Genomic DNA, 16,704 nt, shown 5'->3' with positions numbered 1-16,704 from the left:
TGTCATAAAACATGCAGAGACTCACCAGCCAAATAATTCAGCAGAATACTGTTCACATCTGCAAAAGTTTTGGAGCCGTCATACTGCTTAATTTCTAACTAGAGCATATCCTGCAACTTCCTGCTGAAATTGTGTAACTTTTCATACCACAAACATTCCCCCCCCCCTTGGTGTGCTATAGCTGCTGAAGACAGCCATGATGTGGTAGCATTGGGGAAGCACCGTAGAACAGCTAATAAAGCAAAACAAATCCACCACTGGTGCACTATTATTGTTTGAAGAACATATTGCAGGATACACTTGCCTAAAAACACCAGTCTAGCAGTTCCCTTCGTGCCAGTGGTGCAGTAGGTGTTGTTGATGCATCCACCTCCATGCCCAGAGGACTTATAAGCTATACAAAATGATTCACAGGAAAGGAGAGAGAGCAGGGTTTTTCAGTGAACAGTAGAGATGTGCTAGAGAGAGTGATGGTGGCAAGGGGAGTAAAGGTTATTTCGGGAAGGTGAATTAAAATTCCTGAAAGGGGGATTCGGAGATTGTAGTGAAATCAAGGACCTAAGCCTTCGGTTGTCTCGTTTCGTGTCTCTTGTGATTTGAGCGTCAGTTCCTCAGCTTTCATATTGATTGTATTCATTGCTGCTGCTGCTGCCAGGGAGAGGGAACACGAGGGAGATTTCTCTGACTGCTCAGATCCAGGGAAGCATGATAGGGGTGAAGAGCTGTCAAAAAGATCCTAGTGTGGGAGGAAGGGAGTGTCATCATGCCCGCTTCCCTAGCATTTTTCTCAGCTAGATTTTTATGTCAGCACATTTGCCTAGTGCAAGGAATTGGAGGACCCTAAATTAAGTGCCTTCTGGACAAGATCGCACCTGGCAGCCTTCTCTGACCACTGTTCGAGGCCTCTACATCTACTTATTCTTTCTACTCTTGTCCCTGGTACTTGCGGTGACTGCTGGATCCCAGACGCCATTTTTCCTTGCAATATTGCATATGCATACATAGGCACACTTCAAAAGAAAAGTCCCAAATGGCCCAGGCCCAGAATAACACAAGGAGCATCTCCTCTTTTATGAACCACTCCATAATACAGACACTCTAGGTCTCTTCTCTTTAAGAGGTTATGCTATCTGCGACTCAGAGTGTAGCATTCTCAGTGGTGACACCCCAACTTTGTAAGGAGTCCTCTAAGAAGGCTTGCCTGTGCCTGATCCTGGGGAGTTTCTCAGCCCTTGAATGGATACTTACTTAGATTTTGAACTCTCGGGACAGCTTTTCAGCTGCCAGTGCTATTCATATTGGGTACGGTTTTTCTTAAGATGATCCTTTATGGTTTTGCTCATATTGTACTATTGTTTTATTGTGGATCTGTGTTCTGCCTTGAACAGCTTTATGGTTGGAAAAGCAGCTGACCATTGTGAAGGACCAAATCAAATAAATACATGGGTAAATAAAAGGGAGCATAGTAGCTAGGCTCAAAACTGGGGGTCCCTAAGAGGCTTCCCTCCCCCGTCCCCATTAATAAACCAGGACTTGTGTTTCCTTGCTCCACAGTTCGTTTGATTCTTCTCAGTTTACTTGGTGTTCCCATTCTAGAAGCCCTGATTTGGTTGTTTATGCTGGGTACTTCTGGGCTTAGTAGGATTTGTCTCCATGTCTGTATATGCCATTGAGGCAGCAGGATGGAGCAAATGTGCTGATGGGCCTCTCATGTCTTATGTAATGTATTTACCATATCTGAAATTCTGTTAAATAGTGCAGTGTTTTTTCAGCTTGAAATTAGGTGAAATGCCATGTCTTAGCTAGCTTTGTCTCTTGCGAGAGTCCTCCTGTAAGATTTTTTGTTTGCTCTCCTTAGTAAACTAGTATAGCAGCAAAGTACAGTGGTACCTCGGGTTTAGAACTTAATTCGTTCCGAAGGTCCGTTCTTAACCTGAAACTGTTCTTAACCTGAAGCACCACTTTAGCTAATGGGGCCTCCTGCTGCCGCTGCACCGCCGGAGCCCGATTTCTGTTCTCATCCTGAAGCAAAGCTCTTAACCTGAGGTACTATTTCTGGGTTAGCGGAGTCTGTAACCTGAAGCGTCTGTAACCCGAGGTACCACTGTACTACCCTTTCTCCATGATGTGTGCTGCCTCCTTTTTTTAAGTGTACAGTTTTGTTTTATAAAACATGGAGATCAGTAAAAGATTATATTCCCCACCTCCAGTCTTACAGTCCAGAATCCTACCACCTTATTTTTGTGCATGTGCCAACCAGGTCTGATATGTTGCAGTGAGACCAAGAGACCAAGGCCCGGCAGCAGCATTACTAACACCTGGTTCTGCCCTTTCACCCTTCTCTTTAGGTGACCTTGAGCATCTTTGAACTAGCCACAGCTGCAGGGGTCCCTTGCGACATTGACCCAGCCTTAGTATCCGCCCTTTCCAGCCTCAAGAAAGGTAAGAGCCAAGGCTTGCCCATGTTTCCATGTACTGTTGCGATAAGACTGAGCTGTAGGGCTGTGAAATGTCTTCCCTTTATCTACTAGGCAAGAGATCCCAGAAGGCAAGCATTCCTGGTATCAGGAAAGCTCCGCTTTCAAAGGAGCTGCACAGGGAATCTTGCCAGGTGGTACATCATCTCAGCACTGATAAATATTTAACTCTGTCTCTAGGAGGCTGTCACTGCTTGGATGCTGTCACGGGTTTGTTTGTGTTTTAAAAGGCCCACTCCCAGGCTTCAGCCAAGAATCTCAGCTTTCTTGAATTTTGCTTTGTGCCTTTCCCAGTTGGCAGTGGCAAGCTTTTGATCTTCCAGTACACGCACAGCCATTTGCACACCTGCATCTCACCAGTGGGCTGAATGCTATCCCCCTACCTGGAAAACACTCATGTATTTAATAGCTTCAGGCCACAGACACAATTGATGCAATTTGTCTTCCTCCAGAGCTTTGCTTCTCTGTGCTGCTGCTTCATTTTCTTCACATTGGACCCGAAATCCAGATAGTTTAGGCCTAGGGTGGGCTGTGGCCCTCCGCATTTGGCCTACCAGGCCATTTCCCCCAAACCACGCCAACCTGCCCAACGCCTAATATCATATGTGATGTCTAGTATGCAGCAGGTAGAGATGCAGTTGGGCAAAGCAGGATTGAACTCACTGTGTGTCAGCTGATGCACAGGAAGCTCAATCTTGCTTAGCCGCTCTCTCCCCAGTGACCTAGTGCCTGGGATTACTCAAGGCCTACACAAGGATAACGTCACGCTGGTACAACCTGCCAAAACCCAGGGGTGGGGAATCTGGTTGGCCTATTGGGTAATTGACAGGTGGGTGGCCCTGCCCATCTATCAAAATTGGCCTATGAGGTGAAGGTAGGAGAATCTGGCCCACTGGGCCAAATAAGTGTCTCAGCCCTGGTTTTGGCAGATGGTATCTGTGTGTGACATTGTCCTCCTAAAGGCATTGAGGCCTTGAATAATCCCAAGTGACTGTAGTAGCTAAAGCTCCTCTTCTGGAACCTAGAAGTCTGTCCTTCTCTTAAAATAGCAGACCAGAATCAGAGGAAGCCTTCTTATACTGAGTCAGACCATTAGCCTGTCTAGCTCAGTACTGTCTGCAGTCATTGTGCAGGGGCCTCCAGGTTTCAGACCAAAGTCTTTGCCAGACTTACTTAGAGATGCCAGGTATTGAACTCAAGACCTTCTGCAGGTGAAGTGTGGCCCTTTCCTGAGCTTCTCTGATGAGATAGCCTGTGCTCCATTGCCTTCAGGGCAACCGTCTCTTCTTTCTTCACCACAACATGGACAAGAGACATAGAAACCCAGAGTGGAGCTCAGACAAGGACTTGGGAGACCAGTGTTCAAATACCCACTTGGCCATGAAGCTCATTGGGTAACCTTGGACCTGTTCCCAGCTTGTAAGCGGGTTGTTGTGAGGATAGAATGGAGAGGGAGAGAGCCATCTAAGACACCTTGAGCTCCTTGGAGAAAAGGTGGGAATATGAATGCAGGAATAAACAAACAAGCTTGCCACCTCACCACCTTCACCAGTGCAGATTGCAAGAGCCCTAGGAGCACTAGAGCACAGCTAGCCAGTCATAGCTTTGCTGGGGTTATATTGACAGCAGCAATAATAGTGGCCCATGTGCCCCAGTCTGGCCCTTCCCTCTCTACCCTTTTGAGACTCTTGTTGGTACCTGAGCCTCTTAAAAAAATTCTCCAGCCCCTGCCCCATAACTTGTCTAAATCAGTGCCATTTTTCATGCATCAGAATGCAGCTGTGTTTCTTCCCAGCATGGGGGCAAAGCAAAGAACAGCAGTAGCTTAATCTCCCTGTTTTAACTGACGCAGGGACTTGAGATCATGGGGGTTTGAGGCTTCCATTCTGTAGTTCACTCTCAACTCCAGTCTTTGGTTGCTTGTAGTTTCTGCTTTCACTCCTCTTCTCTTCCCAGCTTTGCATCTACAATCACTAAGGATCAAAGAATTGTAGAGTTGGAAGGGACCCTGAGACCATCTAGTTCAACCCCCTGCGATGCAGGAATCTCAACTAGATCATCCATGACAGATGGCCATTCAACCCCTGCTTAAAAACCTTCAAGGAAAGAGAGTTCCCACCTCTCATGGGAGTCTGTTCCAGAGTTTTGTTTTTAGCTGGGGCAAAACCAACCAAGCAATTGCCTCCCTGCAGTGCTGGCCTCAAACTGAGCCTGTGCTATTCCCTAACATGCTCTAGGACCAGGCTGGGGGGGGGCACATATCCTTGTCCAAATCCTTTTGAGAGCTGCAGGCATGCTATGAGTGGGGCTACAATCAAAAGTAATGGATATGACCTGTAACTTTTTGCAGCCAGGGAAAAAGCAGAGTCCACAAATAGGAACATCTCTCCATCCAGGCAAGTGAGAAGCATTTTCACAGCTCAAGGAGCCATTCCAAGAAGGCAAAAGTACTCAAGGAGGACTGGTGGGAGGGGCGGGGCCTGGGGGAGAGTCTGGAGGGCTGAATAGAGATGCCAGGAGGGGGCACATTTCTAACCTTGGCCTGAGTCTCCCTTCTGTAGAACCTGTCTTGGTAAAAGAGGTTTTTCACAAGGCTGGCCAGCCTCTCAAAAATCTTGCTTACTATTTTTCTTGCTGCCTTGGGAGGCCATAGTTCTGTGGCTGCAGCTAGTCTACTTCTTAGTCACTGGCTTCATTTCCAGGGCAGTTGTTGTACAATATCTGCCCCCGCCACTCCTGCCCCGCCAGTCCAAGGCTTCTCTCCCTGTCAGAGGGCTGCTGTCAAAGAGGAGTGCTGTCCTGATCCTCCCTGGCTGGAAGAGGGGTGGCCTGGCGTTTCTTAGGCTCTGAATCCAAGCAAGTCAGATGCAGATGCTCAATGGTCCAAGCTGCTGGGAGCACCTGGCTGTCTAAGATGCAGCAGTCCAGAGTCCCTGCACACACCCACACCCACACACCACTGCCAGTGCTGAACTTTTTCTCTTAGTTTCTTCTTCCATGTCTCACCGACACACACGTGTCGATTCAAGCGGAGCCAAGCCGTGTCAGTTCTGTTCAGCTCACCAGCTCCATCCATCAGATAATTTATTGGCCTGTCACAGCTGCTACAATTCTAAAAAACCACCACCCTTTTTCTGCTAGGGTTTTTTGTTTTTTTGTCAAGTCTGTTGAGAAGCCGAGCTGGGGGGAGAGAGGAACCAACAGTGTAAATCAAGCTTATTACTGAAATCTCCTCCTATACATCATTCCTTTTGCCTCCCTGATAGACAGCTCTTCCACAGAGGAGGACTACAAGGCTGCCTGCTTGCTGCTGGTCTTTGTAGCCGTGTCTCTGCCGCTGCTGGCCACGGACCCTTCTTCAGTCTACACCACCGAGATAGACGGTAAGAAGCAAGGTGCAGGCTTACAGCTCCCTCCCCAAACCTCCTGTATTGATCCACTCACTCATGGAAAATCTTCAAGGCAGAGATGCCTGCCAAGTATTAGTCACAGTGACTGCAGGCGGTGATAGCTTCCTGCTCAGCACCTCCTTTTGCTTAATGATTTGCGATATAATGCTATCATTGTCTGTATCTCTATGGAGGCCGGCATTTCATCACTCAGGATAAGGCTATGCAAGATAAAAGGGCAGGGCAGGAAGTAGGTGTGTCCCTCATCCTAATGCAGGGGTAGCCCACGAGTGAACTTCAGACAGCTCTGGGCCACAGCTCCAATCAGCCAGCAGGGCTGCATTTTGCACCACTTTACGTTTCTGGACCATCCTTAAAGATAGCTCCACACACTACAGTTTATAGCAGCCCAGACTGATGTTTCAAAAGCATAGGTACCAGGAACATTTAATAGGAGCCACACAGGAAAGTGGGGGAGGTGGAGACCTGAATGTAACAGGGAGAAAAGGGATCTGGTTTGCATCAGTCCATTCTGTTGTGTGTCCACCTTCAAGGCAGTGCTTAACTGAGAGGGGCAAGGCTCGCACTTACCTCCATAGACAAGTGCCAGTCTCCAGGTCCATTTAGCTGCTCAAAAAGTTTGGAATTGGTGTAAGTTTCTCCCCTCCCCGTGTGTGCGCATAGGCTTCATCAACAACATCCACTGCCTAGCCAAAGCCATCATCCAAGTATCGGCTGCCCTCTTTACAATCTACAACAAGAACATTGAGACTCATCTCAAGGAATTCCTGATGGTAAGTGAAGCTCTTGATTTTCTCTGGGCGATAACATGCATTGAACACCACCATGTAGAGCTTTGGGGGCCCAGCATAGCTGGGGTTATCTATCCACAGACAAACCCTTCAACCTTGATCAGTATAATACTGCTTGTAATTATGAGACGTGCTGTATAAACAAAGACAAAAGTAGTAAGCCTAGAGAGAAGCTTGTGTAGCATAACAGTTAAAAGAATGGACTATGTTAGAAGCTTCTGATTTGAGTCTCAGCTTAATTGCAGACTCCTTTGCCATACTATAACATGTCTACACAGAAGTAAGGCCCATTGTGCTCAATGGCACACACTCCCAGGGAAGTAGATATGAGATTGCAGTCTTAAACAAGCCTCAGCGTTCTCATCTGCAGTATTAAAGGGGCAATACTGGCACGCGGGTGGTGCTGTGGGTTAAACCACAGAGCCTAGGACTTGCCGATCAGAAGGTCAGCGGTTCGAATCCCTGCGACGGGGTGAGCTCCAGTTGCTTGGTCCCTGCTCCTGCCAACCTAGCAGTTCGAAAGCACGTCAAAGTGCAAGTAGATAAATAGGTACCACTCTGGCGGGAAGGTAAACGGCGTTTCCGTGCGCTGCTCTGGTTCGACAGAAGCGGCTTAGTCATGCTGGCCCCATGACCCGGAAGCTGGATGCCGGCTCCCTCGGCCAATAAAGCGAGATGAGTGCCGCAACCCCAGAGTCGGTCACGACTGGACCTAATGGTCAGGGGTCCCTTTACCTCTACCTTTATTCATAGTGGACTACCTCACAGCGCTGTTGTAAGGATTAATATGGTAATACAGGTGAAATGCTTTGAACACTGAAAATCTGAATGTGTTATATCATTGCCTGTTTGTTGTTATTAACAAAAGCTGCCGTCTTCCTCTCCAGTGGCATGCTCCTGTGCAAGCTGGAGCTCTGTGTCATGTGAACTAAACTTAAAAATCAGATGCAAGGATTTTGTTTCATACTGTAAGATCTGTCTCTTTTTTATCAGGCTTTGAAAAGCACTCACCCTGGGACTGCATGATAAAAATGTTGCTTGCCTGGTTTTTGAGTCCTGATAAGGAGAGCATTTGCAACAGATGCCTTCTGCTGTTCTGAACAAATGCTCAGGAATGTGCCATTCAGCTAAATATGCTGCATTTGTGGTACAGGTGGTATACTAGATGATCCCCCCACCTGTCTTTTTCAATGCCCTAATAATAAGACAAAAATATTTCCTTGCTTTTGCTGTTCAGCCTACTGAAAATTGAAATTTTGCTTGCTAGTGAGGAGTTGTTGATTACTGAGAAGCAGTTTCTTTTTAATTTCATTTTCATTTGCTGAAAAAACACTGAGACTATGTGGACTTATACATGGTGGGCAGATCTGAAGTCTCCTGGTTGATTTTAATTATACAGTATTCTTCCAGTGTGGTCACCATGGAAATGTTACATATGGGTCTGATTGTGGTGTGTGTGTCTGAAAATCCATTGCCACTCACCTGTCACATCTGCTGGGGTCTTGACAGACCATTCTTCGCTTCCCCTTTGGCCTGCTGGAAACCCCACTTGGGCATTGCCACAGCCAGACACAAAGCTTGTTGCCTTCTCAAGCCTCTTGCCTCCTATTGGCCAGAGACAGAGAATGCCCATAATCTGGGCTGCCACTTGGTGCAAAAGGAAAAAGGGAAAAAGCAGCCTGCGAATTCACAGGTGTGACCAAATTATCTACTTAGGATTTTTCCAGAGTTGGCAGACAACACATACATTGCTCCCAGGAGCACTGAGACGCCAGATTGAATATGATTGCAATTTACTGCTGGCTCCTCCATGGACTTTAACTGCCTGTGTGCTCAATTGGGGATGGATCCCAAGGCCTTGCAGATGCCAACAGATAGCTTTCTTCCTGCTAACATTTAAGGCTGCTCGTGTATCACGCAACTGTATTATCCCATGGCTGGCAGTATGAGAAGAGTCAATCCCGCTGGCTGTGGGTGATGGATAGAGGGACTGCTAAGCATGATCACTTTCTTATTTCTGGCCTGTAGGAGTTGGTATGATTTATCTGTTGATTAGCTGCAATGGCAGTTCATGTTTCCGGCACCATCACACCAGGTGAAACGTTTCCTTTCAGCTCATTTCAGCAGAGATCCCATAGTAGGCAGTCGGGTGCATTGGAAGTTAGTGGACTGGCACCTGGATAATGTCACCTCCCCTCTCCCCCAGCAAGCAGAAATTCAACAAGGATAGCTTTTCCCATGGCCTGGAGGTGAAAAGATGGAGAAGCATTTCACTGTTTGAATTTCTGCCTGTTGTGTAGGAGATCTATCAGAACAGGAATGGCAAAAAATACCTGGAAGATATGTTCTTTTTGCAACTAGCTCTGGCATATAGAATTAGATGTGCTCCTGCTGAGATTGTGAACCAATTAAAGATACCCTAGCTTTTAACTTAAGCTGATTAAATTTACATATTGCACAAAAGAAAGGTGCTTTTATGAAGATTCTGAAGAAAAACGACAGTTTCTGTTTGGCATGTAATACACTGGTGTTTTTTTTAAGGGTTCTTTGTTTTAAAGAAAGAAAAGCCATTTTCATTATTTTAATCACATCTGGTGGGATGGGGAGGCATATGCACCTTGACCCTCTTTGGTTGCTGCATTTGACTGCTGTTTGTTTTAAATCTGTTTTTTAAATCAGCCCTGCATTTAACAACTCATCTGGTAGTCATAGGTGACCCAGAATTGCATGCAGGCAAGAGGGAGGGCTGGCAGAAGACAGGTCCACTCCATTTCAGCTCTGCCAGACTGTTTGGTTTCCATCTTAGCTGTGGAGGAAGAAAAGTCTCTTCCACCACCACAAGCAGGGAAAGCACAATGTGCTATCAGAGGCAGAAGGGAGTGATCCATTCCTCACCCACCAACCCACTTGGCTAGAAGTAAGCACCCACTCTTTTTACTTGCTTAGAAGGCTAGCGGCCTGTGTTTTCATGCTGGCCTTAGAGGAGGGGCCTTTGCAAAGCTAAGCATGCTACTAGCAGCTGCCCCCCATCAAGCAAAACAATAGAAATACTTAACTAATTGACCAGTTACATTGGTTCTGCCCCCCCCCGAAAAGTCCTGCTCCCACCCTAACAAAGATCCTGGCTGTGCCCATGCTCTCTCCCAAGTTGCTTTACCACACGTGGAATTAATTTTTTTCCTAGTGGGGAGAAAAACAGATTGAGGAAGGCAATTTTGAGCAGAAAAAAATGGCTCCAGGGGTTAAGCATCTAATCTCAATACCTTTGGTCTTCCTCTTTTTTGAAACCAGCCTCCCCCACTGCTTTTCATTAAAATAAAAATTTTAAAAAGTGGTTGCCTGCAACTGTGCTGGCTTGTGTTAGAGAACACAAACATTTCTTCCTTTGGACCCTATATTCCTTTGTTTAAGCTGGGTTGTTAGAAGGGCACAAAGCCTATAGACTTCCCCAATTTAACCAGTATGCTTCTTCAACCTACAATAAAACTCTGATTAATTGTACCCGTTAAATTTATTATGTATTAGTTATTTATTTTATGTATTATATCCCACTCTTCCTCCCAAAGGAGCCCAGGGCAGCAACCATCAGTGATAAAACAGTAAAAAAAAAACTTTAAAGTGATTCCAGTGCAGATGCAAACTAGAAAGGTTTTCCATCTCTAGCTGCTGTTGACCACAGGCGGTTTGACTTGGCTTTTATTGTCTTTTTCCTGTCTTCCTAGCTGGCCTCTGTTAGCCTCTTACAGCTGGGACAAGAAGCTGACCGGCTGAAAACCAAGAACAGGGAATCCATTTCACTCCTCATGCACTTGGTCAGTATCCTATAGGGGAATGAGTTTGAACAGGAGGGGGGCTTCCTCTGGACACTGGCGGAGGAAGGCAGGTGCAGGGGGTGCGGTGCGCACTGGGTGTCAGCCGTGAGGGTGGGTGACATTGCCGCATTACCCCCCCACTCGCTGTGCAGGTGGCAGGCCGCTAGGGACGATGCAACCGCGGGTGGCTAGCGGCGCCCCTCCCCGTGTGGGCAGCAGGCGGCTAGGGAAGCTCACCGCGTGGGCGACTAGCCCTGCTCCCACACCGCTCCGCCCCTGCCTCTGAATTGCACTCATATGAGAAAAAAGAGGACCTCCTATGAGAATACTCATATATAATTTTTCAGTTCCAGCTCCTTTAGAGTTCAAAGTAAGGCAGGTGTGTGTCCAGCAACAGAAGCTTCAAAGAGCACAGACTTGTTGGACAAGCAAGCAAAGCCTGATGATGATCTAGAAACTTATTATAAGGATCAGGGAGCATCAGCTAGCCCACTCTGTCCTATTTTCCCTCTCCCTCATTCCTTTTCCCTTCTGAATTGTGTCCCTTACATTGTGAGCCAATGGGTACTAACAGCCTTGGTTTTTAATTTCTGCACAACACTTAAAGCTCTTTAGAAATGGCCCCAGAGTTCCCTCCTTTGGCTGGAGGTGGGTAGGAGCAAACCGCCCAAATGCCCACCTGGCAATCCTTGGGTCCTGGATTGAAGGACCTGCAGCAGCTTCAAATCCTTGCATCTTTCCATATAGGAATCAACATGCAAATCTTTTTTGGTGTGTTTGTGTGTGTGTGTGTGTGTGTGTGTGTGTGTTCTTGCTCATTCTGCTTCATAGTCCTGCCCTGACAACACCTCCACTGCTCAGTCCTCTCCTTCTCTACCTTTAAAATGGGATTAATTATCACTGAATGTTGTAAAAAAGAATAATAGCTTTATTTTTAAACGCTTCATGTGTAAAAAATGCTTTATAGACATTGGTGGCTGTGCTTTTTTTCTGGTGGTACACAACAGTACATAGTACCAGCGCATTTTTTCTAGGAAGAAACTCTCTCTCCATATATATATATTTGTGTGTGTGTGTTTGTCTCTTTGCCAGCTGTCAGGTTGGCTATTGAGCCTTCAGCTGCCACCGCCTCTCCTGTCCAGCTTTGCTGCCTGCCCTCGCATCCTTCCATCTTGCTGCTCACCTCCCCCCTCCCTCCCCCCCCCCGATCTGCTGCTCACTTGTGTCTTAAGATGTTGGCCAATGTGGGACTGATGTTTCAATATTGGAAGGGCTTTGCTTTACAGTAGCTGCAGCTCAGGCTCCAGGATCCGCTTCTGGGTGGGTTTCCTGTCCATACCCCCCACCCTCGTCCCCCACTTGCCCTCTCCTTCCGTCCCCTATATTTTCCTGCTTTCCCCTGAGGTGTGTGTCTGTGTGTCCCCTTTCCCCTGCCACCCTGCTTTAAAATAAAATAATAATATCCTGGCAGAAACAGCGGCTTCTCCACCTCTCCCTTGCTCCTGGCTCCCTCCCCTGCTTTTTCTGCCCCCTCAGGCTGGCTGGCTCTTTGGTAGCAAAGCGACAGCCAAGGGCTGCCGAGGCTGAGCTCTCTTTTTACCTTGCATCTCCGTCATCACGTGCTTTGCTGCTTTGAGGGGTGGAAGATAAGTATTTTCTCGATTGAAGCTTATTTTATCAGTCTGCAGGAAGTCGTCCGGATGCATAAATGGGGCCCCAGAAGCAGGAAAGTCAGACTGTCCTCTAGGCTCCCTTCTCCAGCCTGTGAGGAGGAACTGCTTTGCAAAGAGGCAGCAGATCAGGGCTTGCCATTCTTCCAAGGCTGGCTAGGAACAGAGCTGTTTTGATAAAAGGACAAAATTAAACTCCGTTATAAGTAGGGTTTTAAAACGTCTTAAATGACACATAAATGAGGAGGATGACACACACAAGATTTTAAGACGCACAAGCAGAAATCATGATACCTACTCTGGATTTAGCCTCAATGTTTGAAACATGCTTCTTTCTTTCATTATGGAGCCCCATGATTTCCACCTCTCTTGCTTAAGTGCAAAGTGTCTTCTGAGCCAGCCTTGCCTCCATAATGCTCCCGACACATCCTCTTATAACCATCTAGTTGGAACATTATAGCCTCCTTGGTGCAAACTTTCTGTTCCTTTTTCTTCTATATTTCCATCTCTTTTGCACAACGCTCCAAACTACATTTTTAAGAAATAGATAAACAAGGGGCAATGGAAAGGTGAAGGCCCTGGTTATATAGCGGAGACTGCGGAGAAGGACTATGCTGTAGGTAACCTATCTGGCGTGCTCAGGTGTAGGTGAGGCAATGTATGCCTGGTGATACTCTCTTGGACACTGGAAGCCAGATTCCTCCAAGCGGAGGGGCAAGCTGAGGCTACAGCTGGATGAGGACCGTGGTGGAGGTGAAGGAGCAGATTCAATATATGCCTTGCTAATTTGCCAACTGCCATGGCTCAAGCAAGGGAGCCAAGCCATGTGCCATGGGTGGGGTGCAGCTTTGAAAGTGGCTGATAGATGTAGGACCCTCAAGATTTTGTGGAGAACAGGTGGGCCCGTTCATTTTGCGAAGGCCAGTGGTGTTGGCTTTTTGTTGCAAACTGGCAGCACAGATGTAGTCCTTTGAAGGGGAGCCTCCAGTGAGGAGAGAGCCTAGTGGTTTCAGGCCAGGTGAAGAGATCCAATCTGTAGAAGCAAGAGGCCACACTTTGGTACCTGAAGCAGCGCAGGTGATGCATCTCCATTAGGAGCTCCCGTGGCAGCAGGAGATGGTTATTGATTCTTCTGCTGATGGTAGGAGACGTCTCAGCTAGGGAGTGCCTGGATTCCCCGGAGGGATTGATATTCGCCAGGCGAACTGCTTTTGCGGCAAAGCAATTTAAATGCAAATGTTTCAATCTGGAGCTTGCGAACGAGCTGGCCAGCATGGCGTTCACTCTCTGTCCCAATTGGAGGGCTGGGATGGCTGCTCCTCTGACACTGGCTTAGGCAGAACATTGCTGCCTTTTGGCTTGCTAGCAGGATGGGGGGGGTGTGGCTCTTGGCTGACAGCTGGGATGTGTTGGAAATGCAGGTCAGTGGTGTCCCAGCTTCTGACCTGTTCAAAGTGGGGGAAGTGATTCCACAGAGCACAGACCTGCTTGGCCTTTTTGTGAAAAGCTCCAGGGAAAACAGATCCCCAAACCTCCCATGGCAGGCGGATAGCTATTGCAATACGTATCTGCCTGCCATGGAAGGTTTTGGCATCTGTTTTCCCTGGAGCTTTTCACAAAAAGGCCAGACAGGCCTGGATCAGGATGCCTTGAGGTGTGGAGTTAGATGATCTGACCTGCATGAGCACTTCTAGTTATCTGATACCTTCATTGCTTTATTCCCACATGCAAAGGGCTCTCTACGTGCCCTGATTTTCTGTTCTCTACCTATCACAAGGAGTTGAGAGGTTGCAACTTACCACTCCAGATTCTCAAAGCAGCCAGACCTGAGGTTTGACATTCTGTCCAAACTAAGAGCACCTTTTTTGTAATATCAGTGAGAGGTGGGAATGTAAACATTGTGTTATTTATTTGGAATTCAGAACCTGAACATCGTGGGCTAAAGGCAGATCATATTATGGTGGTTTCCCTTCTCTCCAGAGTGGAAGGCAGGTTTGAAAGAGGACTTTCTGCTTGTGGTGTATATACACTCTTACCACTTTTCCCTCTGATACACCAGTATTGTGATCTGTAGAAGGAGAAAAGAAAGTGCGTCAGAAGAAACGTGTGTGCACATCATGGGACGTGATGTCTCTCCCCACCCACTTTGCCTCTCTCAGAAACCTGCCTCCTTGGTGTCAAGCTGCAGTATGTCAGCCGGCCAGCCCCTAGCCAAGGCTCCGGGGTTTTTCCACTGGACCTGTGGAATTGTCATAGAAACAGATATCATAACACAGCAAGACTGCAGGGTTTACCATAGTTTTTAGGACTGTTGAAAGTGGTTTGACACAGGTTTCATTTCCCTTTCGCTACATTTTTTGCCCTGCTGTGTCAACTCTGAGGTGAAACAGGTTTTGATACCATGTTTTTAAAAACTGCCAAAACCTGTTCAGCAGACATGAAAACGGGAAGAGTGTGCGTATCACAAGCCCTCCTTTAAACTGCCTTCTGCTCTCTGGGGTGGGCTGGGGTGGTATCATGGGTGTCATTAGGCAACATCCAAAATATATTTGGGAGTACAGAATCTGGATATTTTCTGCACCCAGTATGCATCATGCTGTGGCCCTTAAGCGAGCTGGCAGTACGAGATAATACACATTTTCCCTGCCTCTTTTTCAGCTTGTGGAGGAGTCGTCCTTCTTGACCACTGATATGCTGGAGACCTGCTTCCCTTACGTGCTGCTGCGCAATGCGTACCGAGAGATCTCCAGGAGCTCAGCCTTGAGCCGGCTTCCTACACATTGACAACCTTTTCCCTTCACCCATAACTCAGAAGGTCACAAGCCGCAGCTACCCACCACCACATAAATGCAGAACTACCTTAGAAAAGATAAGCAGGGTAGCAGAGGATAGTTAGAATTGGTGCTTCTCTTACATGCCTTAAGTTACGATCTAATGGCAAGAGTGTCGAACTTCTAGATGTTTCTGCAACAGAGCTGCTGGTGAGCTTGCTTTGGCTTAGATAATTGCTTGTTCACAAAGCTGAGCAGTGGGCAGCAACATGCTAATTTTGTATGCCACTTCCATGACAGTTGCCAGCCCCTGTCAGGCTGCTTATTAGCGCCAGAGATGCCACAGGCTCTGCCCTTTGCGGCTTTCATGGTTTTATTAAAAATATGCCACATTTCATTTGCCAGTGTTGAGATCCCATTTAACCCAGGACTGCCCATGCCATCACTTTGGGCTTAGTAGTTGCCCCTGCAACAAAGCCTAAGTAAAGATATCTGCTCACATTCTCCCTATCTTCCTCTTGCTTCTGTCTTCCTCCGGTCAAAATTTAGATTGTAAGCTCCTTAGCAGCAGAAAAGCAACTTTAAAACATAAATTAAAGCTTACATTCTGCAAAGTGTCACAAACTTCAGTAGCTCTATGTCAATAAACAATAACAACAACAACTCCTCAAAAATGTCTGAGACATACACATGCCAGAAATTTAAGCTGGCTTTCCGGTCATGCCTGCCTTATGAAAAATCCTGGGAATTGCAACTTTGTGAAAGCTGGAAAACACTCTTCTTCTGCTGCACACTTGCTTTTCATGGGGACCATTCAATGGCAATGAGGTGAGATGGCGCCAATAAGCAACCCCACCAGGGGAAATATGGCTGATAGGTAAGGCCTGCATTTTTGTGAGTAGCAGGGCTTACTCAGGTGCCATGCTGAGCCCTGCAGAGTGAGGCAAAAAGTGGCTCCACTCTCCTTATCGCCAGACCAGGTGGCAGCGGTGTGAGAGAGTTGTACAACTTAGAATCATCGAGCCTTTGAGTCGGAAGGGTCCTTGCTCATCAAGTCCAGCCTGATTCTTTTGGGCAACAATAAACTAATGGTCCTTGTCTAAACCCTTTTGTATCTTTTTTTCTGAAATACCTTTATCATATATGACTTTATTTTTTGCTTTGGACATTTTCAAATACGAAAATGCATTTAAAGTCACTTGGTTTTAAGAAATAATAAATACTTTTAATGGAACCAATTTATCTCACTTGCTCTGTTTTCTCAGTGCTTCATTGTGCTTTACATGTAAACAGTTTATGACAAATCCCTTTTAAATGTTTTGTTTGCACATTTAACAAGAAAAAGGGGGAAGCTAACAAAGAGGGGGGAAGTGAAGGGTGGGATTCGACTGAGCTTGTGTGCACAGAATGAGGTTTGCTTGTGCAATGGGACTCACTCTCACCTTGAGAACACACAGGTGCTGTTATTGTTAACAGCTTTTTAAAGACAAAGAAACAAGTACTTTTTTACAGAATGCATGATGAACTATGCAACTTATTTTGCCAGCTATTTGTAACAACTACTAGCATATAATTTTTAAAACTTAGTATGTATGACTTACTGGCAGCTGAACACAATGGCTGGGTTAGCTCAGTTGGTAGAGAATGAGACTCTTATTCTCAGAGTTGTGGGTTTGAACCCCACGTTTGGCAAAGGATTCCTGCATTGCAGGGGGTTGGACTAGATGACCCTCGTGGTCCCTTCCAACTCTACAGTTCTATGATTCTACATCC

General features: G+C 46.7%; 1 protein-coding gene across 8 annotated transcripts in view; it reads left to right on the top strand.

Annotated features, from left to right (window-relative positions):
* NCKAP1L (NCK associated protein 1 like) overlaps positions 1–16,165 on the top strand; it is a 102,579-nt gene extending 86,414 nt beyond the window's left edge. For 6 of the 8 annotated variants that reach the window (XM_053370001.1, XM_053369983.1, XM_053369992.1 and 3 more), the window contains 5 exons: positions 2,349–2,442; positions 5,744–5,860; positions 6,551–6,660; positions 10,401–10,490; positions 14,819–16,165. In XM_053370001.1, the coding sequence (XP_053225976.1) occupies positions 2,349–2,442; positions 5,744–5,860; positions 6,551–6,660; positions 10,401–10,490; positions 14,819–14,944 (537 nt within the window). In that variant the 3' untranslated portion in view covers positions 14,945–16,165. Of the gene's footprint in view, positions 1–2,348; positions 2,443–5,743; positions 5,861–6,550; positions 6,661–10,400; positions 10,491–12,026; positions 12,711–14,818 lie in introns of those variants that run through there. The other 2 variants (XM_053369972.1, XR_008328101.1) reach the window with 2 other exon arrangements.
* Positions 16,166–16,704: the final 539 nt, after the last annotated feature.

The sequence above is a fragment of the Podarcis raffonei genome, chromosome 2 (genome assembly GCF_027172205.1).
Source record: "Podarcis raffonei isolate rPodRaf1 chromosome 2, rPodRaf1.pri, whole genome shotgun sequence".
NCBI classification, from domain to species: Eukaryota; Metazoa; Chordata; class Lepidosauria; order Squamata; family Lacertidae; genus Podarcis; species Podarcis raffonei.
Note: the sequence above shows the minus strand (reverse complement) of the source record. Positions and strands in the feature narration are given on the sequence as shown.